This window comes from Dermacentor variabilis, chromosome 7 (assembly GCF_050947875.1).
Source record: "Dermacentor variabilis isolate Ectoservices chromosome 7, ASM5094787v1, whole genome shotgun sequence".
Lineage (NCBI taxonomy): Eukaryota > Metazoa > Arthropoda > Arachnida > Ixodida > Ixodidae > Dermacentor > Dermacentor variabilis.
Genome location: NC_134574.1, coordinates 99,355,134 through 99,379,322, shown reverse-complemented (window position 1 = coordinate 99,379,322; position 24,189 = coordinate 99,355,134). Strand labels below are relative to the sequence as shown.

The 24,189-nt window shown below is 50.1% G+C and overlaps 3 protein-coding genes across 3 annotated transcripts in view; 1 reads left to right on the top strand and 2 right to left on the bottom strand.

The window, feature by feature from the left end:
* Positions 1–1,229: 1,229 nt before the first annotated feature.
* On the bottom strand, positions 1,230–1,849 carry LOC142586982 (proteasome assembly chaperone 4-like). Its single transcript, XM_075697851.1, has one exon. The coding sequence runs from the start codon at positions 1,660–1,662 to the stop codon at positions 1,255–1,257; it is 408 nt and encodes a 135-aa protein (XP_075553966.1). The 5' UTR covers positions 1,663–1,849; the 3' UTR covers positions 1,230–1,254.
* A 4,420-nt stretch (positions 1,850–6,269) lies between these two features.
* LOC142586981 (uncharacterized) lies at positions 6,270–7,541 on the bottom strand. The gene has a single exon (XM_075697850.1). It carries the CDS (start codon positions 7,473–7,475, stop codon positions 6,309–6,311), a length of 1,167 nt encoding a protein of 388 aa, XP_075553965.1. The 5' UTR covers positions 7,476–7,541; the 3' UTR covers positions 6,270–6,308.
* Positions 7,542–18,867: 11,326 nt separating this feature from the next.
* LOC142587677 (sodium/potassium/calcium exchanger 4-like) overlaps positions 18,868–24,189 on the top strand; it is a 78,856-nt gene continuing 73,534 nt past the window's right edge. The window contains exon 1 of the mRNA XM_075698844.1: positions 18,868–19,509. Within this exon, the coding sequence (XP_075554959.1) occupies positions 19,350–19,509 (160 nt within the window). The 5' untranslated portion in view covers positions 18,868–19,349. The remainder of the gene's footprint in view (positions 19,510–24,189) is intronic.

The window sequence follows — 24,189 nt, the reverse complement described above, 5'->3', positions numbered from 1 at the left end:
TTAGTAGACACACACAGACGGTGCCAAGCTACCCTCAGGTGATGCGACACTTCCATTGGTTCCGTCGAACCTCCTATGCGTAGAAAGAAAAGACAAAGGAAGAAAACCCCGCCCGTCGCTGTTACTAGGCGCAAAGCAGAAAACAAAACAAATGCTCGTAGCAGTGTTCGCCAGCGAACGGATAACGTAGTTACGATGTTGAGGGTAACCGACAAATTAGTAAACCATTGCGCCACCTCCAGATGAATGTGGAAACATCGTAGTGCGTGGACGGTAGCCTCGAAAACTTCACGGTCTCGCATCAAGCCACCTTCCTACTAGCGAAATGCGGGACACGCTGACCGGCAAGGGGGGCGGGGTATGGCGCGACATTTTCTCTTGCAATATTTTGCCATCTCTGAAACAGGGAAACAGAGTAACTGATAAAAGAAGTTCAAATACACATGTGTGTAAATGAAACTATTTTACGCACCACTGTCACGTGCTCCGACACGAAACAGTTAATATCAACAGAAAAATTCGACAACTAAAAAAATAGTCACTCACAAGAACAGCTGCGTCACGTTACTCATTAAGGGCTTGGAAGGTACTCGACGCCGCTTGTTCTACTTCCTTGAAGTCATATTTCTCGTCAGATCGAACCGCCTCTAAAATGGCTCGGTCTGATCGCACGAACTGGTAGAACTCCTGGCAGGTTGCCTTTACCAATATTTCGACCTTTATCAGGTCCACACTACATACGCTTGTTCCCTAAACATGCTTCTGATTTCGCTGCGACTAGCTACCCGATCGCTGGCTGCATGCAGCTCGTCCACGTTGATGGCCGATGTCAGCTGAACGCTGCATCAACTTTCGAAAGGTCACTGAACAACGGAACTGAACATGTTTGCACTGCAAGTCCAAGCACTGAAGTTGCTGCGTTGAAGACGCTACGGCGCGCATGTTTAACCGAGGGCGGGACATTTCTGAAGAACTTGTTCTCTCTTGCGGGATAATAGCCCTCAATGTGGGACAGTACCGCGAGTCGCGCAACGGGTGGTCGCCCTACCTCAAGCATTTAATCTGACGGGTGGCAGGACGATAAAAGTTGGACAGGAGAAAAAGAAGCAGCAGCAGTACAAAGGTTTTCACGTGCAACGGCACTTGAAGCCGCCACACACGTGCGCAGCTACACAACAACAACAACAACAAAGTTTTAGAAAAAGGAAAAGAAGCGAGAACGCACACGCTGACGTTAAATTTCTGCACCGGCTTTTAATGAAACTTGTCCGGCTTCAGCGACATCTCCTCGACGATGCACTCGTGCACAAAGTTCACCGTCGCCGCATCGGTGGCAGGGATGTTGTAGCTGACGAACACTTGGCATCCGGTTCGCTTGGTCAGCTTCGCGGCGAGCGCGTTGGACGTCAGGTCCGAGGCGTCGCCCATCAGGCAGCTTGCCGTGGGCGCCTTCTCGAAAGCCGTCGACATGGCGACCGAGAGGTTCTTAAGGCACCCGCTCTGCGAACCCACCCAGAGGAAGAAGCTGGAGTCCATGCGAAGCACGAGAAAGTGCACGCTGTTGCCGTTGAAGTGGCGCGAGAACTGGTGCGTCGAGAGGCCGCGTGAATTCGAACTGGCCGACGAAGCCGCCGCCGATGACGTCGCCGCGGTAGCAGGCATTCGCGCTTTTTCACCCCTCGACGACACAGAAGGCGAATATCGTATTATGCGCCGTTGGCAGCCAGTGCGCGGGCATGCGCCGAAAACAAAAGAAACGCCGACCTTTGTAGTACACAAACCGCGTCGGAGGCAATCCACCAAAGAGCGACGACGACAACAACGCGTTCATGTGGGCGCAGCAATGTTGTTTCAAAGAAACAAAACACAAAAAAAGAAACCGGCCAGGAGACACCGAGCGACGTGTTCTTCGTATTGGTAGAATAGTGCGCGCCATCTGGGCGCTGCGGAAAACATCGAATATGGCGCGGTGGGCGCTAGTCTCGGAGGCCTGCGCGCTGTGGAATCTCGAAGCATTTTTAGAAAGCAACTCCTCCGAGGACCTCACAGTTTAGCATACGCCTAAAAAATCTATTTGCAGCTGCACATTAGATTAATTTCTACGCATAAAAAAATTACCGACGATTACGTTACTTCCTAATGCGAAATTTGAGCGCAGCAAATAAGCTGTTTCACCTTTTCGATAGATTGAGGCAAAGAAATCGAGCAACACATGTATGCGCTATCACAGAATTTTTTTTTTCACACGTATTCCTTTAACAAAGACTCCACTAGGTAAGCTTCTGCTTCGGCGGCACGCACCTCTGGATTCTGACGGCGACGGCGCTGGGCCTCTGCTCTGGCAGCTCGTTTAGCAGCAGCAGCAGCAGCAGCAGCAGCAGACGGAGGACTTCCATCGGTCGTCTCGCTCATGGCTCAGAAAGAACTGGCAGATAATTTCGCAGTGGCGAACGGCAGCGGCAATTTCGGCTCGGGCGGTGCACATATACAGATCCGCCGCCACCGATCTGGCTCTCTGATTGCCACCGCACAGGGCGAACGGCAGCGGCAATTTCGGCTCGGGCGGTGCACATATACAGATCCGCCGCCACCGATCTGGCTCTCTGATTGCCAACGCACAGGGGTTGCATTGGAGGAGGAGCGAAGAAAGGAATTAAGTTCGAGCCGGCGCTTTGACAACCGGAGACTCGCAGGAAGAGGGGGGAGGGGGGCGGCTTGTACACCCAGCGGCAAACGATGGGGGCAGAAGCGCGCGCAGCAAGCGGACAACACGATAAAGGGAGGAGGGAAGAGATAGCAGCGACTGACTGATGCCGCTGACGCCGATAGTGAGTCAACCCCAGCTGCGGAGTTGGTTTCAGGGACAACGCCGCCGATGCCGACACAAACAATATGATACCCTCGCTTCCGCAGCGCTAAGAACCAGGTCTAGCCGTGGGAAGGTGGTCACGTATTCGTCGACGTGCCGGGGCCTACGTGAAATAACCGGCGCGTCGGCAACTGAAGAGCACCCTATCCGCCACACAAGAACAGGGGGGGGGGGGACCCTTTCCTCCTCTTTCTGCATGGCGGCGACGGTGTTCTATGCAGTCACGTTATCTTGACTCTCTAGCGGCGTCAGCGGCATCCAGCGGTATCAGTCGGTCGCTGCTAGCGCTGGGGGGATGAAAGGGGGGCGGAGCTGGTTACGAGGCCGACGACAACGCCGACGACGACGCGAAACCCAGGAACGGACGCCAAAGAGCTGCGCTCTAAAACGAGTAACAGCGCAAGGCACGCTGTTACTCGCTTTTTATGCAACATGTTATAATGTTCCCGGCTCCCTGCGGACATAGGAACTCTATGCCTGCGGGAGGCCGGTAGTATCCTCACGAACTCTTCCTTCCCAACCCGACCTCTAACATGTACCAACCAGCCCAATTTCGTACTTTATTGTAATTACTACACGAATAGCCGGAAGCTACTAGTATGTTCAGGCACTTTTTCACCCCCACCCCTCTTCCTCAGTGAGAGGTGTTAAAATCCACACACCAGAAACCACTGCCACAAAAAAGAGTAACAAAAACAGAGCTCGAAGGCTATGCTTTCTGAAGATTGTGTACGCCAAAAAAAAAAAAAAGAAGATTGCCGGCTGGAAACGCACCTACGAAAAAAACAAAAAAGCCAGACAATGAAGCTAGAGAAATAAATTATATTTATACTGAAATTTAAAAATAAGGAAAAGAGAAATTAAAATGAAGGAAAAAACAACTTGCCGCACGTAGGAGCCGCACTCACATTTTGCAAATCTCGAAGGCCATGCCTTTGCATGCTGCAAGTGCCGGAAGCTATTAGATAAGAGGGGAGGGGGGGTAGTAAAAGCGATGCTCGCCATGTCTTTTGAACTTTTGAGTTTAGGTTAATGAGCGCCGAAATAGCCCAAAGGTTATAGGCCTATAGTTTAGGTTGCGCACTCAAAACAACTATTCATTAATCCGACCATTCGGCGCTGTTTCAGTGCACTTGCGAAACACGAGAGCTAACTTTAATGACGAGGATGGATCAGTGCCCTAGGCAAGGGTATCGGTGGCAAGTTTCATCAGATAAATAACGGTATAGCCGCCACGTCGGTAAATGACATCAAAGTCGGCATACCCACGCCGCGATTACGACACGGTGCGAAACACGAAATGCGATGTGTTTCGCTTTCGCCATACTTATTTCTCTCATTTTAATGCTTGCTAAAAAATGACACCTATTGTGCATTAACTAGATGGGCCCTTTCATTTCAAATGCGCGTAAAACGCAGAAATCTTCCGATTAGGCAAGCGAAAAAACCAATTGAAGGTCCTTTATTTTCTAGAAGGAGACTTAGAATGAGTAGATAACTTGTCTTTGAGGTCTTGGGGCCTTTCTATGGAGCCTGTCTGGTCTGGCGTCCGCAGCCTTCCGGGTCTGGCCCTTTGGAGCTGGTGGAGGCTTGCTTTGCTATGACCCTTCCCTGATGCTGCCGATGTCTGCGCCCTCACACCTGCGACCTCTTTGAAGCGGTTGTCTGAAGCTCTACCTAATGGAGTAGAAGAAAGTTGCAACTGCTCGAATTCCGAGACTGAATCGTCCAAAATACCAGGAGCACCCCCTCCGATTCCGTGTCTGACAAACTCCTCTGCTCTTTGGCTGAGGGACATCAAAGCCAAAAGCTTCTTCTGGTGCTCTTTGCCTTTTGGATGTTCCACTAATTCTGCTGGAACAGGAGCTTGTTCCTGTCTTCCTTTCATTAGGTTCTCATCTGACAATATTGTAGTCTTTGTGATGGGCAGCTCTGTCGCATTACAGTGAGTTAGTTTTTTTTTTCACGATGTAAACGCAAAAGGAACTTTTTTAATCAAACGAAAGACAATGGTTAGGACTAGATGAGATGGACTAGACAACTTTTATCACAGCCTTGTGACCTTCATTATACACCCAAAGAAAAAAATGGCTGTGGCTTAGCTAAGGTTAAGCCCAGGATGCGAAGCATACTAGCCTTTATTTTAGTTGTTGAACCACTGTTTAGCCTGGTGAACTGCTGTTGCTTGGCTATATTTGGTTCGGCTAGACGAAGAAACAACTCATGCGTTACTCTGCTTCGCCTTCAAGAGTGGAACGCGACAGCGTTCCCGTCGACCCGCCAAGGGGTGTAAGACAATGGGCTACGTACGGCGCAGCGACTACGCGCCCCGCATTGGACGCGGTGAGCGTCGAGCAACGCAGCGTTCGGCGCGGCAACGAAATGTGCGCCTGAGCAAGCGACGCACGCCTGAGCCTTAGAAACAGCTCGTTTCTAATGGCGTTTTTCACTGGTCGATCTGGAGCGGCTGCCGAAATCCTCGAGCGAGCGCTCGGGTTTCACGAATCCGAATCGGCCAGCGGAGCGCAAAAACGCTCCGCGGCGGATCACACAGGAAGTCTGCGTACACGTCGCACGAACCGGTTCCGAAAACGATGCCCTACTTCCGTTCTGTACGTTTCCACGGCAACCAAACTCGCCGTCCCCCGTGTGTAATTTGACCGTGGCAGTCGCATAGTCCGTCATTTCCATGTCGCGCCCGCAAGGATTGTGCATGGACAACGTGCATAGAAGTCTTCGTATAGCACTTGCGTCACTTCGTAATCGCTGTCGTCCGCGCTCTCATCGCTAAACGCGAGCGCTGCAGCAGCACCGAACGCAGCCATTTTGCGAAGCAACACAATGTTGTGCGTACCAACCGGGTACCGATTTCGCTTGAAAACGGAAGTGACGCGAGCTATTTCCGCCCGAATCCGCGCCTCGGCGGCGGAGCAAGTGAGAGCGATCCGGCGCGGAGCGAGTTGATCCGAAATGACCAGTGGAACGCGCGAACCCGCTCCAGATCGACCAGTGAAATTCTGATTCGTTGCCACGGAGCAAGAAATTCTGCTCCGAATCGACCAGTGAAAAACGCCATAAGGCAACACCGCATTCACCAGAGGCGCTTTTGTACCTCTTTGAAGCATCGTACTCGTGGCTCAGTGGTAGCGTCTCCGTCTCACACTCCGGAGACCCTGTTTCGATTCCCACCCAGCCCATCTTGCAAGAGTTGAGCCAAAGCCACCTAGAAACAAGCGCAGCTGCTTATATACCGCCGCGACGCCGCGAGCGACGGCGCGAGTTGGAGCCCCGTTTCTCCTCTGTCTTGACGTCACGGTGTCATGTGGTCAGCCTTGAAGGCGACACGTCGCCGCGCTTGAGGAGCTGGGTTGAGCTCTAGTAATATGCTTCGCATAATATCCGAAAAGAGCGGAGCAAGCTCTCTTTGGAAACGGGTCATTTAGGTGGGTGGCTCTTCTGATGTCGCCTGGTCGTCTGGGTTGGAGGAGCTGTTGGGTGCAGGCGCCGGGGCTTGCATTCGCGGAGCTGGAGTGGTCGCAGTCGGGATTTGAGGCACAGGCGGAGCAGGCACTGGAATGCTTTGGACGGCCAGCCGGGCGTAGGTTAGTGTCCTCAATCTCCGCAGCACAGTGTCGGGCTGGCCAGGAGGAAGACTTGCCAGAACGGTCTGGGCGTTGATGAGGCTCTCCATGGGTTCGTATGAACCCCTAGAGAGCCTAGTATTAGCCCACATGAACCACTCGGTGGCGTCAAAGGAGGCCGGGAGGCCAGCTCCCGAGTAGGCCACAGTTTCCCGCAGGTCTTCTGCTGTTTCTAGGCGGCGGGGGCAATGCTCAGCTTCAGTTTCATCGAAGGTCAATTGATGGCTTCGCATGCTAAGGGCAAGTGCAAAAATCCTGGCGTTCATGAGAACTAGTTCCTCTTTTACAAACCCGAGAAAACGAGCATTCATAGACCGCTGTTGCATTCGGAGGATCCCGACAGAGTGGATGAATGCGTGAATCTCGGGGGCAACAGTCACGGCAAGTGGAGATTTGAACAGAATTCCCAAGAGTCTTAGGTACGGGAAGTACGACTTCTCGATAGCAACAAATTCATCTACTTCTGTGAAGAACTTCAGCTGGTCAATCAGTTCTCGTGTCCAAGCCCACTCTACCCACTCATGAAGCTGTAACCCGGTCAGGCTACGCATGAAAACAATGTCGTCGAAGATTGTGTAGTCTTTGCAAAACGACTGCACGGTGCTCTTCCGGAACTTGGCGAGTGGATGATTAGGAAAGTTGACAAAGAACATGTCAATGGCAGCAAGGATTGCGTTGAATGCTTTGTGGTTGACGAGCTCTGCACAAAAGTCTTTGGCGGTCATGAGTGTGGATTTCACAGTGGTGTGGCGACCGTCCATCGGATACGTCGTGGCTATTGACAGTCCGCCAGTGACTAAAGACTGCAAGTCGGCCTCGTTGGGTGTTGCGGTCGCCAGAGCTATCCGATGTGAGTAGCACAGCAGGAAGGCTAGGGTCGTGTCATTGCAATATGCCTCTTTAGTGTGAGGGGTATCCCCATGGTAGTCTGAAACAGGGTTTTCGTGAACGTTAATCAAGTCCATCGGACACAGGAATTCCCCGGCCTTTTTTATCACTAGGCCTCTGTCGACCACAATGTCTTCTGTCAATTGAATTGTCATTGTCTTTGCAACATCGTGCAGTAACACCGCAGCCATGTCACCGCAGACTCTGCTGTTGGAGAACATGTGTTTAACTCGGGCTGGAAGGTCCCCATCGTCTCGCTTCCGGTTGAGACGGACGACAGGTTTCTGGAACGGATCAGCATTGAAAAAACGCTTTAGGTCTTGAAGCCCAGTGGTTTTCCCTTCAAGCCCGGTGGTCTTCTTCCAAGTCCTGACCTTCACAACTTTTCTAATCCTTTTCGAGGGTAAGTAAATGGCGATACCCTCGCCTTCTTCAGAAGGTGCATATCCGCCTGGATTAGACATGTTGCGAAAACACACACAAACAATGTCACAACATAGAACATATAAAATACCACACAAACGGAACACACTGACCACACTAGGCTCACGGAGGAGAGCCTAGTGTAGTCGGGACATCTATACAGAATCTCTAACTTACACATACCTTTACAGCTAGCCTCGATACCCGGAGAAAGACCGCTAGTGCCCTACACTGACTTGTTGGGCATTTCTGAAGAAATTTTTTTTTTGCACAGACTAGAAAGTAACGCAGCCTTAGCTCCTTTAACATTTGAATTCTTAATATCTTGCAGCTGGCGCAGTATGGCCTTAGTCGCTTTTGCACCATTAAAACCGAATTAACTAACTAAATAACAATAATAGACATAACGATGCAATGGATTTAACAAATTTTGTCTTGATAACTTCGTTATAACGAGGTTCCATCAAAAGGAAACATGAAATGCCGGCGAATGTTGGGTACAGAATCTTGATTGGCGGTCGTAGTCTTCTCCCGTCCAATTCCCTAGTTCTCACCTGCACAACTGCTGAGAAGTAAAAAAAAAAAAAAGCAAGAAAAGCCTGGATGCGAGTTCCGAGCACCGCTCTAAATCTAGCATTCACACGACGGATCGACTTTCGCGGACGAGTACGACGTCCATGCGAGCCGCCAAATCACGTCGCACACAAGGACGTCACAGATTAGCGGCGCGATTCTTTGCAGCTGCTCATCCGCGCCACGGCGTACTAACTCAACGGCACGACACGTCGTGTGAAATGCGGGGGGGGGGGGACGCGTTGTATCATATCTGATGAAAGAACATGCGCTATCTGCATGCACGATTGCCACGTGTATGTACCTGCCCCTCACTGTTACTAACCCTTTCCACCTTCGACTATAAATAACGACGCAGAATAAAGGAGGTGTGATTCGTTTCTTAACAACCCAGCTGTCCAGTCTGTTCGTTGCACACGCGAACGAAACATGGTGTCAGAAGTGGGATGCAAGGCTACCAGCTCAAGCGAATGGTACCTGGGATAGGCGAACGTGAGAAGCAACGACATGGAGCACCTGAGGCAACCTGAACCGCTACGTCTGACAGCGGAAGGAACTGGAAGCGGTTTCGTCAGCAGGTCAAGGTTTTCCTGCAAGCGACGGTATGCAAAGCCAATCCAAGGTCGGAAGCGGCGAAGACGGCCCTGCTCCTCAGCGCGGCGGGGGAGGAAGCCTTGGACGTTTTTCACAATTTTGTGTTCAGCGGAGAAGAGAACAAGGAACACAACACCGTGATTGCCAGGTTCGAAGAATACTGCACGGAGCAACAGAATGAAATCCACGAGAGATACATCTTCCGTTCTCGCAGTCAAGGTGAGGCGGAGCCTTTTGAGCAGTTTCTACGAGAGTTGAAAAAACAAGCACAGCACTGCAACTTTGGGACCATGGCAGACGACATGGTACGATACCAAATTGTCTTTGGAACAAACTCGCCAAGGCTTCGAGAAAAGATGCTCAGGGACAACAACCTGACCTTGGAAAAGGTTGTCATCCTATGCAAGGCAGCTGAAACATCAACTCGTCAAAACGAATTCTGGCAGAAAACAAAGGAAGAACTCTATATGAATGCTGTCACAGCCAGCAAGAGCACTCTCAGAGGGCCCAGGCACGACCTAAGATGCAACCGCTGCAACCGAAGGCATGCCGTGAGACGCTGCCCAGCTTACGGCAAAGTGTGTTACTCGAGTAATGGGCGAAACCACTTTGCGTCTTATTGCAGCGAGAAAGAGCGCGTATACGAAGTGCAGCATCAGAACGACGACTTCGAAGTACTGAATGTCGCCAGCAGCAGCGCAAGCAGAGAACGAGACTGGCGTGTGAACGCATGCATTGACGGCAAGCACGTCACCTTTAAGGTGGGCACAGGATCGCAGGCAAACGTTTTGCCACTTTCAATATTTCGCAAGTTCAAGATGACCAGTCTGATGCCCAGTTGCGCCGTACTGAGATCCTACGGGGGCAACATGATCAAGCATCTCGGGAAGTTTTCAGCGCCCGTCAAGATTGGCGATCGCGAGGCGTGTGCAAGTTTCTTCTTCTTTTTTTTTTTTTTTTGCGGTAAACAAGGACCACGGCGCTATCTTAGGCTTAGGAACCAGCGAGAAGCTAGGAATCGTGCAGCGCGCTATTGACTGCGTGACGACGAGCAACACCGATGCAATTGTGAACGAGTTCCCACGTCCTTTCCATGGAACAGGGCGCGCCCCGCGTGAATACAAGATCGCCTTGCACAGGGATGCCGTACCAGTCGTCCAGCCAGCTAGAAGAGTGCCCCTGGCCCTGCGAGAGCCTCTCCGTACTGAACTAGACCGAATGCAAAAGGAAGGCATCATCCAGAAGGTCAGCAGCCCCACAGATTGGGTAAGCCCCCTTGTCATTGTACTAAAGAAAGACTGCAAATTGCGAGTCTGCATGGACCCAAGACGCATCAACGAAAACATCAAGAGGGAGCACTACGAAATGCCGCGCAGAGAGGATATTGAGGCCGACCTAGTAGGCGCGAAGTTTTTTTCGCGTCTCGACGCAAATGCGGGATTTCATCGAATCGCATTAGACGAACAATCATCGAAGATATGCACATTCGCGACGCCCTTCGGCCGCTATCGCTTTCTTCGACTACCGTTTGGTATAGCTTCGGCTAGCGAAGTGTTTCAAAATGCCCTTAACGAGGTTTTTGATGGCCTGCCCGGTGTACGCGTGTACGTAGACGATGTGTTAATCTGGGGAGGGACCAGGGCCGAACACGATGAGAGGCTGCGCAGAGCATTAGAAGCGGCTGAAAAACCAGGCCTTACCTTCAATGCATCTAAGTGCCGCTTTGGCCTGCAAGAAGTTCTGTTTCTGGTTGACATTATTAGCGACAAGGGCATTAGGCCGAATCCTGATCTCGTTGACGGTCTTTTAAAAATGCCAAAACCTCAGGACAAATTGGCGGTACAAAGACTACTGGGAGTCGTTAACTACAAGTACCTACCGTCCCTCTCGCAGCGTATGTACGTCTACTTTACGTTCCCTCGTCAAACAAGGCGTCATCTTTGCTTGGACACCACCCCACGAAAAGGAATGGCAGGCTATATATCGGGATTTAAGTAATGCCCCATTGCTTGCTATATTCGATCCGAGTCTGGAGACAAAACCAACTGCAGATGCCTCTCACAGCGGTGTTGGTGCGACGCTCCTGCAACGTCATGGGGACTGCTGGCAGCCGGTCGCCTACGCGTCAAGAGCTTTGACAGATTCGGAGCAAAGATATTCGCGGATTGAAAAAGAGGCGTTGGCTTTAGCTTTCGGTTGCGAAAAGTTAAACCATTTTGTGTATGGCCGCCCCCCTCATCCTCGAGAGTGACCACAGTCCACTGATAAACATATCAAAGAAAGGCATAAGTGATATGCCACCCAGAGTGCAACGATTTTTCTCGAGATCGATGGAGTACGGTTACAGGCTAACATTTATTCCTGGCAAACAAATGGCCCCTGCTGATATGCTGTCTCGATCACCTGTTCCAGGACTCAAGGCAGCTGCAGACGCGAGTGACATCGAGATCCATGCCGTCACGGTCGTATCAGCACTCGTAAGTGAAACGACAGCTAGAAAACTTGCACAGGAAACGGCTCTTGATCCACATCTTGGCGCTGTGTCAAGAAAGCTTGCGAAGGGAGAACCTGTCGACGGTCCCCTGAAGCCAGTGGCCGCCGAGCTGTGTGTAGTAAACGGCATATTGTTGAAAGGCACGGAAAGTAGTCGTACCGACAAGCATGCGCGGCGACATGTTGAAACGAATCCACGCAGGGCATCTGGGCCAGGTAAAGTGCAAAGCTAGAGCAAGGCAAATGGTATATTGGCCGAACATAAACTCAGACATTCAGTATTTGATTGGAAGATGTCCAACCTGCAAGACATGTGCTTATAAGCAGCCATCGGAGCCTTTAATCATGCAACCGACGCCTACCCAGCCATGGTACCCTACCGGCGTCGATCTTTTTCAGTACTCGGGGAGGGATTATACTTGTGCGCATACGACTCGATGTCGAATTTCCCTGAGGTAGCGCTACTGCCCGAGACAACAGCCAGTGCTGTTATCGATAGACTGAGTGAAATATTTTCAAGGTACGGCATCCCAGTCGAGGTTTGTACAGACAATGGCCCACAGTTTAGCAGCCAAGAGTTTATTTTTTGCAAAGCGGTACGACTTTAACCATGTGACATCAAGCCCGCAGTACCCTCAATCAAATGGGCTCGCAGAGAAGGGCGTGCAGGTGGTATAACGTATATATTCTAAAGAAAACAAAAGCTGCAGGAGAATGTTTTTGGCTGGGCTTCTTAAATTACAGGGCGGCTCCTGTTGAAGATGGCCGGTCTCCTGGGGAACTGCTGCAAGGAAGGCCGCTGCGCACGCCATTGCCGGACTTCAATCCAACGTCGGCGACTATCGTCAAGAAACACCGGCAGAGAAGACGTCATAGGCGCACCTTACGAGGCCTCGGCAACAATGACGCGGTACGCTTGAATGGAACGTCATGGGCCAGGAAAGCAAAGGTGGTCGGATCGGGCGGCCCACGATCCTTTCATGTGCGCACAGAGAACAATACTGTGCTGAGGCGCAACCGACGGCATCTTCTGGCGACGAAGGAATCGTATGAGGTTGGCTCATCAGACGACGAAGATATGACCGACAACCAGCAGGCCCCATTTCAAGGGGTGGCGTCAACTACTACTGCAGCGTCGCCCGTGGTAGCTCAACAGCCGTCGCCTCAACCATTGCGACGCAGCCAACGGCAGACGCGGCAGCCACAGCGTCTGGGTTATGACCAGCATTTCCAGCAGACGAGCCAGCGGTATTAATTTCGTTATGTAATTACTGTTTGGAAGGAGGATGTATCATATCTGATGAAAGAACATGCGCTATCTACATGCACGATTGCCACGTGTATGTACCTGCCCCTCACTGTTACTGACCCTTTCCACCTTCGACTATAAATAACGACGCAGAATAAAGGTGTCATTTGTTTCTTAACCCAGCTGTCCAGTCTGTTCGTTTCACACACGCACGAAACACTCGTAATTCTCTGGACGAAAGTGCGGCGAGCACACTACGTGATTTTTCGTCTCGTTGCCAGCCCGCTGTGGCTGAGGTACGGCACTTTACCACTTCGAATGGTGAGGTTCACTCGTTGGCACAGAGTGATAAGTAACGTTGGATTCGCCGCTGCAACTGCCCTTGGCCAAGTTCCGCGGACCGTTCGCGCATCCCACGACATCACCTGGACGTGGCATTCTCGCTGCTTGTCCCAAATGCAAGTTTCGCGAGCCAGCAGGACCACCGCAGCACGACGCGATAAAGAGACAACTGAAACTCCACAGCGCGCGCGGCGCAAGGTCGAGCGCGTTCGAGTCGAGCGAAAACGAAACCTTTCCATTACACATACTACTCAAGGGTAAAGTCGTAATGTTATTGTTTCTTAGAATCTAACAGAAGTAGACAAGTAGCATTTTCTTCCGTCTTATAATCTAATGAAGCGATCTTTTTAATACGAGTAGTTGAATACTAGTGACATAAATTATGAGGAATGCCTTCGTCATCGGGCTAGTACCGGAATGTCTCTGGCGAGTCTCAAATCGTGTCATGCATTTACCTCAATTTCTCGGTTACTAAAGCTCTGTTCGCGATTACATTGACGCCTTAGACGTTCTAGAGCATTGCTTTATCACTTTAACTTGACTTTCTGGTAACCTTCAGTGTCCATTTAATGACCATCGGTTACCTTCCCTCCTCATTACATGTACTGCCCATGCTCATTTCTTTTTTCTTGATTTCAACCAAGATGTCATTAACTCGCGTTTGTTCCCTCACCCAATCTGCTCTTTTCTTATCCCTTAACGTTACACCAATCATTCTTCTTTCCATAGCTCGTTGCGTCGTCCTCAATTTAAGTAGAATCCTTTTCGTAAGCCTCCAGGTTTCTGCCCCTTACGTGAGTACTGTTAAGACACAGCTTTTATACACTTTTCGCTTGAGGGATAATGGCAACCTGCTGTTCATGATCTGAGAATGCCTGCAAAACGCACCCCAGCCCATTCTTATTCTTCTGATTATTTCAGGCTCATGATCCGGGTCCGTCGTCACTACGTGCCCTAAGTAGATGTATTCCCTTACCTCTTCCAGTGCCTCGCTACCTATCGTAAGCTCCTGTTCTCTTCCGAGAGTGTTAAACATTACTTTAGTTTTCTGCAGATTAATTTTGAGACCCACCCTTCTGCTTTGCCTCTCCAGTTCAGTGAGCAAGCATTGCAACTGGTCCCCTGAGTCACTAAGCAAGGCAATATCATCAGCGAATCGCAAGTTACTAAGGTATTCTCCATTAACTCTTATCCCCAATTCTTCCCAATCCAGGTCTCTGAATACATCCTGTAAACACGCTGTGAACAGTATTGGAGAGATCGTATCTCCCTGCGTGACGCCTTTCTTTATTGGGATTTTGTTTCTTTCTTTATGGAGGAGTACGGTGGCTGTGGAGCCGCTATAGATATCTTTCAGTATTTTTACATACGGCTCGTCTACACGCTGATTCCGTAATGCCTCCATGACTGCTGAGGTTTCGACTGAATCAAACGCTTTCTCGTAATGAATGAAAGCTATATGTAAGGGTTGGTTATATTCCGGACATTTCTCTATCACCTGATTGATAGTGTGAATATGGTCTATTGTTGAGTAGCCTTTACGGAGTCCTGCCTGGTCCTCTGGTTGACAGCAGTCTAAGGTGTTGCTGATTCTATTTGCGATTACCTTAGTAAATACTTTGTAGGCAACGGACCGTAAGCTGATCGGTCTATAATCGACTGTATTTTCTGTTTAATTTGTTGTTTATGCTGCATGCAGCTCATAACACGTCAACATGTATTTGTCTTATTATTCCACGATGAAAGCAGTGGCACAATTGTAGTCTCTCGCGACTGTCTGCCCTGTACAGGGGGTATAGAAACATCGTTTCTCCTGCCGCCTCCAGCACAGTGATTAAAGATGGAAATAAATAATTACCATGTCACATATCATGTCAGTGCTCCTTTAAGTCCCGAAATTATTGTCTTTATATAGGCAAATGATGGCCGCTGTTCCGCCAAGCTAACAACGGCACACTAAAGGACCCCTGAGTGATATGACGTTCTGCGGTTACGCTCGATCCCACTACACGACTCGCCATGTCCCTTTGCAGTAGGTAATCGAAGTACCAAAGCGCGACAATTCATTTGCGGGGCAAACTGATTGCTCTGTCTTGGGATTCGCATAATGAAAGGACATCTTAGGCACGGCTGAAAGGCTGGCCGCGTAATTGTTACGGGCGTCAAATGTGGTGCAATTATGTGCGTAAGTTTTATCCCGCGATATGATATGAGCGCTTAAGATTCGTAATTCCGGATCGGGTGGACCGACGACGCTTCGTGTGATGACTGCGGTATAGCGAGGAGACTCTTGTTCTGTGCGACTGTGCTCCCTACAATTTACAGAGACGATCGCTCGCAATCGTGGTATATAGCGCGCCTTGACGAAACACCTGCAACAGAGGAAAACATTTTAGAACGCCGACATCACAGGCCATCGCAGCGCGGAGGGCGACGAGGGCACTGTGGCAGTTTTCAAGGGCAACAGAATTGGACAAGTGGCTTTAGCCTGAACAGATGTTTATAGCGCCGCAAGTGCTGCATTGCTGTGCGGTGAGAGAGAGAGAGAGAGAAGCGGTGACAGTGACTGACTGTGATTGTGTTATCTGTACTCCCTTAACTCTGTTCTCTCGATACTTTCCTGTCACTTTACCTACCCCTCCCCTCTCTCCTCGGCTAGAGTAGCAAGCCGGACCTTCCCCTCTGGTGAACCTCCCTGCCTTTCCTCTTTCTTCTCTCTCTCTCTTGTCTTGCATAAGAATCTTTTTTTCTACTGCCGAGTGATCTTCACGCCACGTGATTTCAAAGATAGCGGAATGATGAACATTCAAATTTTATTTTGCACCATGCTTTTTTAATTTTTCTTTTCATTGAACAGCTTGGCTAAAGTTAGCTGGGACACACGGTAGATCCTGACCTGCGCTGATGTGAATGATGTTCTACAGAAATGATCGATTAAACTCTGCTGATGCGTTTTGTCGATACTCAGTCTTTCCTGGAGGACCTGATATACTGTCTATGGACAACAACGTCCTAAGCTGCGCTCCTTTACACACACCTTAGAAGTCATTAATCAATAGACCCCCTCTCAGATTCGCTGTGCTAAATTTTGTCTTTTAAAGAGAGTGTGTGACTGACGACGCGTGGGCAGAGCGTAGTTGCTGCGTGCCGAAAAAGTCAGAGAGGCCAGCCATCGTGACCAATCAGGCAGATTCATACATTCTCTGCTAAATATTAATTGCTTTGAAGTCATTAGAACGCTTCAGTGTTGCGTGTGCCAATGGAACCCATTGTGTTCATAAACTTCCCTTTCGGTCCGACTTCTCGGCAGCTGTTCGTTGCGTACGACTCCGCAAGCATGGACATCTGTACAGAAATTAGGTATCGATGAAGAACTAAAGCCACGGCAAGATGCTATCGCAGTGACGTCACAGGTAACGATACCTGAGGTCACCCAAATGCCAAGACGGCGGTCGCCAATTTTTCTTTTGGTGTTACGCTGCTTTCTCGCATACGTGAGCTTCTGCTTCCGGTAGAAGTCAGCCATTTTCTGCTTTTATCAATCTAGCATGACAACTTACGTTACAGCCTGAAGTTTTTTCCACATAAATGGTAGGAGTAAAAAGAAAGAGAAGTCAGATTAGCAAGATACTAAGCGACGAACTGCAAACGTCACAGACAGTAAGTGACGTACACTTTCTCGCACAGATGCTCAGCGTGACGCTATCGCAGTGAGTGCGATCGCTTGCTGCCCAAAACCAAACCCTCCTTCCAATTTCTAAAGCAAAGCTTCCTGCCCCTCGTCGCTCCATACTTTGCAGGTGCACGCCGGGTCACAGCTTTTTTGCCGAGTAACAAACTTGGGCCGGTAAACAGGCGTCCATTCTTGGCCAATCCCCGATAATGGATGTGCCATTGTCGCAAAACGGGCACAGAAGCCATAGATGTATTCAAATACGAGTCTTACTTCGCTGTGCATACACCTTTCAGCATCCTTCCCTCGACACGGTATATATATATATACATGCATCGCAATCGTCCCCGCAACGCAAACAGCCAACAGCTACGGGCGACGAGGCAGTGCTGGCATGTCATCCACCACACTGCAGCTACCTCGCCAACTCCAACAGGACTTGCGTCATTTAGATTCCAACGTTGCCTTGGATCTGCGCGTCTTTCTTTCTGTCTTTCTTCGGCATAGAATGAAAACCAAGTCACGCGGGAAACCAGCAGGAAATGGGAGGGCGGTGGCGAAGACCGCGAGATGGAGAGACTCGCTCTTTCCACGGTCCGGCCAGGAGGACTGCGCACTCCAGCGGATGACTCCACTGCGCCGAGCGCCGGGAACGTTTCCTCATTTCCGCGTCTCGTTCGAAGGCGGCGCGAACGCGACAGTACGGGAGAACGTGATTCGTCCAGACTATAGTGATAAAGAAAGAAATGAAACGAAATCGCGGAAGCCACGTACGCTCTGCGCTGGGACACTCGCACAGGGGTACGTGCATCGCCATAGAGAAATTCATTTGCGAGTCTAATCGATTTCGCCGTTAATCTCATCGCTCCTTTGGTTCTTCACTCATCGGTCTCCTTCATGTTTTCTCTCTCTCTCTATGTGTGTGTGTGTGCGCATGTGCGTGCGTACGTGTGTGTGTTTGCTCAATCAGAATTACAGTTGAATAAAATATTTCTGTGCTTTACATCGCTTTCACTCATATTTATCGTAATTACACATTTCTAAATCAGCCCAATTCTTGGCCCATCCCCTATAGAGTGGGTTTGTGCCACTGGCTTTAAGGTCATCGTCATCGTCGCCACCACCAACGCAGACAAATCACTTCGAATACTTTCTCTCTTTCTAATGCAGCGCGTAGAATAACTATAGCGCCAGGATTGCGTCGTCTGCGCTCATCAGAGGCGCATGCGGAGCAATCGCGGCCAACCAAGCCAAGCCAATCCAAGTCGCGGGCAGTACCCGGACGGGGACGAAAGCTACGCGGGAGACGGTAGTTGAAGCAGCTAACAGAAGTGCTAACGCGAAAAGAAGGCCAGAACGTGAAAGCGGCGACGGGGAGAGCTCTAGTCCTTTTTTTTGTCCTTTTTTTGCAGACGACCAACGAATGAAACGAGGTGGACAGCGGAGAAACAGCAGACGACAGCAGCCCGGAGGCCGGGAACGTGGAATATAGATAGGAGGGAAAAGAAAAAGCACGTGCGAGCCGGCAGAGGCGCACGGCGCAAATGTTCCTACGGCACGTATTTCCATCGACAAATCGGCGACGAGGACGTCAGATCTCGATTAAAAGAAGCGCAGAACAACAGAAAGAGGAACGGGGCTTATAACCCCAGAGACCCCACAGCGCGGCGCGAATAAAGACGAACAGCGAAAAAAAGAAAAGAAGAAGCTCGTCGCCTACTGAAAGGTACTCGCCAATCAGGTAAAAGAGAAAAGAAATAAAAATTACAGACGCGCAGGAAGACAGCGGGTCACGAAGGCCACCGAAAGCCACCGGCGCCCTCCTCCTCGCCGTCTGTGGCCGTTGCCACGGCAACGGCGTCACCAATAATAAGGTGGCACAACCTGGCGGAGGGAGCGGGAACCGCGGGTTTTTCCCTAAATAAGGAAGGTGGAGGAAGAGAAGGGGTGAGGTTGGGGGGACTAGGGGAGCTAGCTAGCTGGGGGGGGGGGGGGGGTTGGAAAGCGGGGGAGAAAAGCCCTGGCGCAGAAAAAAATAAAACAGACGCGCCCTTGCCGAACTCTCGCTCTTCCGCCACCCTTCCCCTACCGTGTGCTAGCTGCGGCGGCGGCCGCCGTCGCATAGTGAGGGGGCGGTCGGCTTGCGTGCGACGTTTATACTGTAGGTCAGTGCGGCGAAGCAGCGCTCGAAGTGCGCGCTGACAGCCGTCGCCGCCGACCTTTTTTTTTTCCAACACAAACACGCAGGCGAGGAACAGAAGAGGTCGGACGCGCAGACAGCGCGTCGAGAGGAACGGGGAACTGCGTTACGAGCCTCCGAGGGAGAGTGAAAAGGCGTGCGGGCTCCGTGGAGCCCGGAGTTCGGCGATGGTGGTGACGGCGGAGGAGGCGTCGGGCGTCTAGCGACGACCCCGTCTTCGACACAAGCGCGAAGAGAGTTTCTTTTTTCTGTTTGTTTGTGTCGTCTGTTTGGCGATCGTCGGTGACCGAAGAAACCAGCGCGGCGAGAAGCTCGACTGTCGGAAGCCCGCTGCTGCAGCGGCGGCGGCGGCGGCTTTCGAAAGGGCGACGCAGCTGCTGCTGCTGCTGCGGCAACAGCCAGCCATGGAACGTCGAGCGGTCGACGGCGCGGGCCCCGGGTGGAGCTCGGAGCTCGGCGCTCGCCGGTTCGTCGCGGGACGAGCGAGGCAACGCGCCGTGCGCAAGGCGGTCGCGCTGCTCGCCTTCCTCGCCGCCTGCTGCGCACTGTCCAGACTCAAGACGCGTGAGTATACGTGTGTGCATGTGCATATGTACACACATAACACCGTTCACTTGGTTCGCCTGCCGGACCGAATGTCCTGCTCAATTGTACCGCTTGAGAATACCTAGGCAAAGCGTGTCGTTCTCGATACTGCGTCATTCACGCGGAGCGTACGCGATTCACGTTCCGCGCAAGTGAAAGCTGTTCAATAGTAACTCATTCCTATCGTCCATTAGTGGCCAGGCAGCCGCCACACCACGACAAAAAAATAAAAGAACAATCTACAAGGAAATGACCACGTTCCGGCATTTGACAGGTGCACTCTGGCGTAACGAGTAGCGCCTTAATTGTCGATGGAGTGTACCAAGGCTTCGGGAGAGTCGGTGATCCTTCTAATATACAATGCCCTGCGCATATATACCATTCCTTGCATAAAGTCCTCGCGTGCACATTACATGGGCGGTACGAGGCGTACTTGTATGGTGGATGTATACTGAGACTGTAGCGCAAGCGGGCACGAAACTTGCAGACCTCTAGTACTTGAACGAACCGTGGAAGGTGCATCCACGGGACCGAACTCGATAGATGCAACCTGGGAAAGGAATAAAATTGCACTCCCGTGTGTTTGGCGCCATAGTTTAACCATATTTGACGCCGTACCACATAGTCCGAACATCTGCCCTTCTGTGGAAAATAGCAGAAGCTGACTGGCGTGAAACGCCAGTTAATTGACGTCATAACTAATCAAGAAATATGTCTCGGCAAGCGTACAGGTCAACCACTGCAGAAATGCATCGCTACCTGACAACGTCGCTATAGTGTCGGATTCTTGCGTCGAGAGATATTAACGATCCGGGGGAAGGTCAGCGTCAGCTGTTCCAACCATTACGAGAACCTGTATATTAGCATTGCGCAACATCGTGTATGCGAATGAATGAATGAATATTTCATGTTTAATGGCGCAAGGGCCAGGTGTGGCCAAAGAACGCCATGATCGTGTATGCGAGAGGCGCCGCCTAAGTAGTATAGATTTACCAGTGTAAACGCGTCCCGGTGGTTAGGTGGATACGCAGCGTATACTGCAGCTGAGAAGGAGGTCGCCGGTTCGACTACCAGCCGCTGTGGCCGCGTTCCGATGGGGGATTCGGATGGGGAACGGAATGCAAAACACGCTCGCGTACCGAGCTTTGGAAGCACGTTGATGACCTTTCTTTGTATTTCCATTTGGATAATAAAAAGAAAGACCTCGGGCAATTTCCCCCTCCCCCCCTTCCCGACACACACACGCACGCACTATACCCCTCGATTAAGCTTGTTAATCGAGGTTAATGTCGACTAATCGAATTAATTTCGACCAGACACAGACGGTCCAAATTAATATGCATGCCGTCCACTGTCACACGGAGTCTCTCGTGTGCCCTGCCTTTAGTCGGAACGACGTTATAAACCTAACCAATCAACAACCAGCGTTCACGACGGCTTATCGCTTTCCTATTTTCTGCGCCCGTTGACAAGCGACTCTTTGTCGTCCACAGAGAGCGATAGAAAAAAGGAAACGCGCGCATTACAAACGGGGATATTACGACACGCCTTGCCCTTGCACGTTCTTGGCCCTACACGCCGCCGCATGCATGCATGCATTATCCGACAAAAGCGTGCGGCTCGCAACTATAGGACGCACACCGCTGTTTTCCGTGGGTTTCTCGCGACTATTCCTCGTCGCGAGTCGATGGGGAAAGCGAGTTCGATAAATGCTTGCGACACACGGACTTCACTTTCTCGCTTCTCCTTTACTCTTTCTTTCTTTCTCATGTTTTCTCGTTATCGCAGTAAGTTCACGCTTTCTCAGCGGAGAACACTCTCACCTCCCCCCCCCCCACCTTCCTTACTTGTTTACTCTGTTTACTTCATCTATTTACTTTTATTTCTTGGCTGGCCGCTGCATCGCCGCCACTGGCCGCAAATGCTCGTCGTATCGGCATTTTACGTTGAACTACCACGTACGATCAACGTTCTCACGTTCAAAACAGCGGCGACGTACCCGTAAGAAACTATTTGTTTACTTATTTATTTATGTATTTATTTACTTAGTACATGCCACGGACCAATTAAGGTCCAAGCAGGAGGATCGAGCAGGAAACCGTCAACGTCGACGCCGTTCGCGATGCACCAATGTTCTCCGCACGTTAAGAGCTGCGCCAATTTCCTCCACACTGTACCCAATTGAGACTATATAGCGCACATATACAGGGGTCTTCCAATTAATAACAGCGGGTGCGCAAACCGCTGCGCGCATTGCGTTTACCGTCCCTGCTTGCATCACCCGACACAGCGGTGATAACCGATAAGGGCCCTTACGAGTCCGCGGATGGCTCACGAGTGTCACGACAAAGCGCGAGATGGGAGGAATAAAAAAACACGAATCCTTGCAAGGTCGCCGATGAAAGGTTGGTCAGCACCTGACGGCGGGCAGGAATTACGACCACGGAAAGACAGACACAAGGCTTCATTGAAGTGCGTATATAGGCAACGTGTTCTTTCTCAAAGCGGAACGGAGAGTTTCTTTTGAAAGAAACTCTCATATCTGGGCCTCCGCGGGTGTTTGCAGAAAGGCTACGTAGGCAAGCGTACATTGGCGGCAAGGAAAATCTTCAACGATAATTTCTCTAATTACCTAAATTGCAAAAATTGACACTGAATTGAAACTGAAGCCGAGGAGTAGTGAAGTCCATGCCTGCTTAGCAAAAAAAAAAAAAAAAAGTGCTAGGACTATAGCATACCACTTTCTAGATAACCGTCCCCAAAATCTGCTATAAAAATTTCAGTTAAGATGTTCCCAAACTGCTAGAGGCACGCCTTTCGGAAACTGTTGACTGGAACGCCAATGTATTTATTTCGTATAACGTGTATAATTTAGGGTCGCACATCTCAAGAGTGGTGCTAGTCTTAGCATTTCTGCTATACGCATACGTGGATTCACAACTGCACCGTTTCAACCTCGCAACTGGAAGACGTGCCGTAACGTTCTGACGAAACTATCAATTTTTTTTTCTTGCCGCCACTGTCCATCAAGCGAGATACAATATATATACCTCTCTGAAAAAACGACATGGGCCTACAGATATGAGTTTCATTTAAAATAACGTGTTCCCCACAGACACCCGATATATATATATATATATATATATATATATATATATATATATATATATATATATATATATATATATATTGACGTAAAGGCGAACGAGCACGAGACGTGAAAGTCGTACGTAACGCTTACACAGAACGGATTTTCGCACGAGAAATGCGACAGCGATAACAATCGTCGACCTATACACCAAGAACGAGCACACTTTCCGTTACCTTGTCCTCCAAACGATTTCGATAGGACAGACATGGATCGCACCACGAAATAAGAATAAATCCCTTTGAGGTCCCAGTGAACAAATAAATAAATAAACACAACTCATAGTATGCTCTCAAAAGGAAAAATGGGTTCCGCTGATGGCTCATGATCTTTTTCTTCGTGTGACCTTAAAGTTTCCTTATTAAATTTTTCTGTCCTAATTCATATAAGCACGTCTTTCATGAACTTTCCGCTTCTGCTCTTTCTTAGTCGTGCGCGCGCGTTTGTGTGTGTGTGTGTGTGTGTGTGTGTGTGTGTGTGTGTGTGTGTGTGTGTGTGTGTGTGTGTGTGTGTGTGTGTGTGTGTGTGTGTGTGTGTGTGTGTGTGTGTGTGTGTGTGTGTGTGTGTGTGTGTGTGTGTGTGTGTGTGTGTGTGTGTGTGTGTGTGTGTGTGTGTGTGTGTGTGTGTGTGTGTGTGTGTGTGTGTGTGTGTGTGTGTGTGTGTGTGTGTGTGTGTGTGTGTGTGTGTGTGTGTGTGTGTGTGTGTGTGTGTGTGTGTGTGTGTGTGTGTGTGTGTGTGTGTGTGTGTGTGTGTGTGTGTGTGTGTGTGTGTGTGTGTGTGTGTGTGTGTGTGTGTGTGTGTGTGTGTGTGTGTGTGTGTGTGTGTGTGTGTGTGTGTGTGTGTGTGTGTGTGTGTGTGTGTGTGTGTGTGTGTGTGTGTGTGTGTGTGTGTGTGTGTGTGTGTGTGTGTGTGTGTGTGTGTGTGTGTGTGTGTGTGTGTGTGTGTGTGTGTGTGTGTGTGTGTGTGTGTGTGTGTGTGTGTGTGTGTGTGTGTGTGTGTGTGTGTGTGTGTGTGTGTGTGTGTGTGTGTGTGTGTGTGTGTGTGTGTGTGTGTGTGTGTGTGTGTGTGTGTGTGTGTGTGTGTGTGTGTGTGTGTGTGTGTGTGTGTGTGTGTGTGTGTGTGTGTGTGTGTGTGTGTGTGTGTGTGTGTGTGTGTGTGTGTGTGTGTGTGTGTGTGTGTGTGTGTGTGTGTGTGTGAGCTAACAGAATTTTTAAAAATGCCCGCATTCTGCTTCTTGCGCTGGAGCGCAATAATAGGTGGCCATTTTTCTTTTTGCGCTAGAAATCCTAAGACATCATCGAGTAATTACCAAAAATTTCGCCTTTTCACTTTTAAACTGTACTTGCTTTACAAAATATGCTGCATTTTCTTTTTATTGTAGCCCGTAAGTTTGCAAGGAACAAACATTTGGAACGAATTGCAAAGAAGACGACAGTTTGGTTACATCCGCTGCCAAAATGCGCGGCGAAATGCATTGGTGCTTCAGCTACACATTTCTGCTTAAATGCATA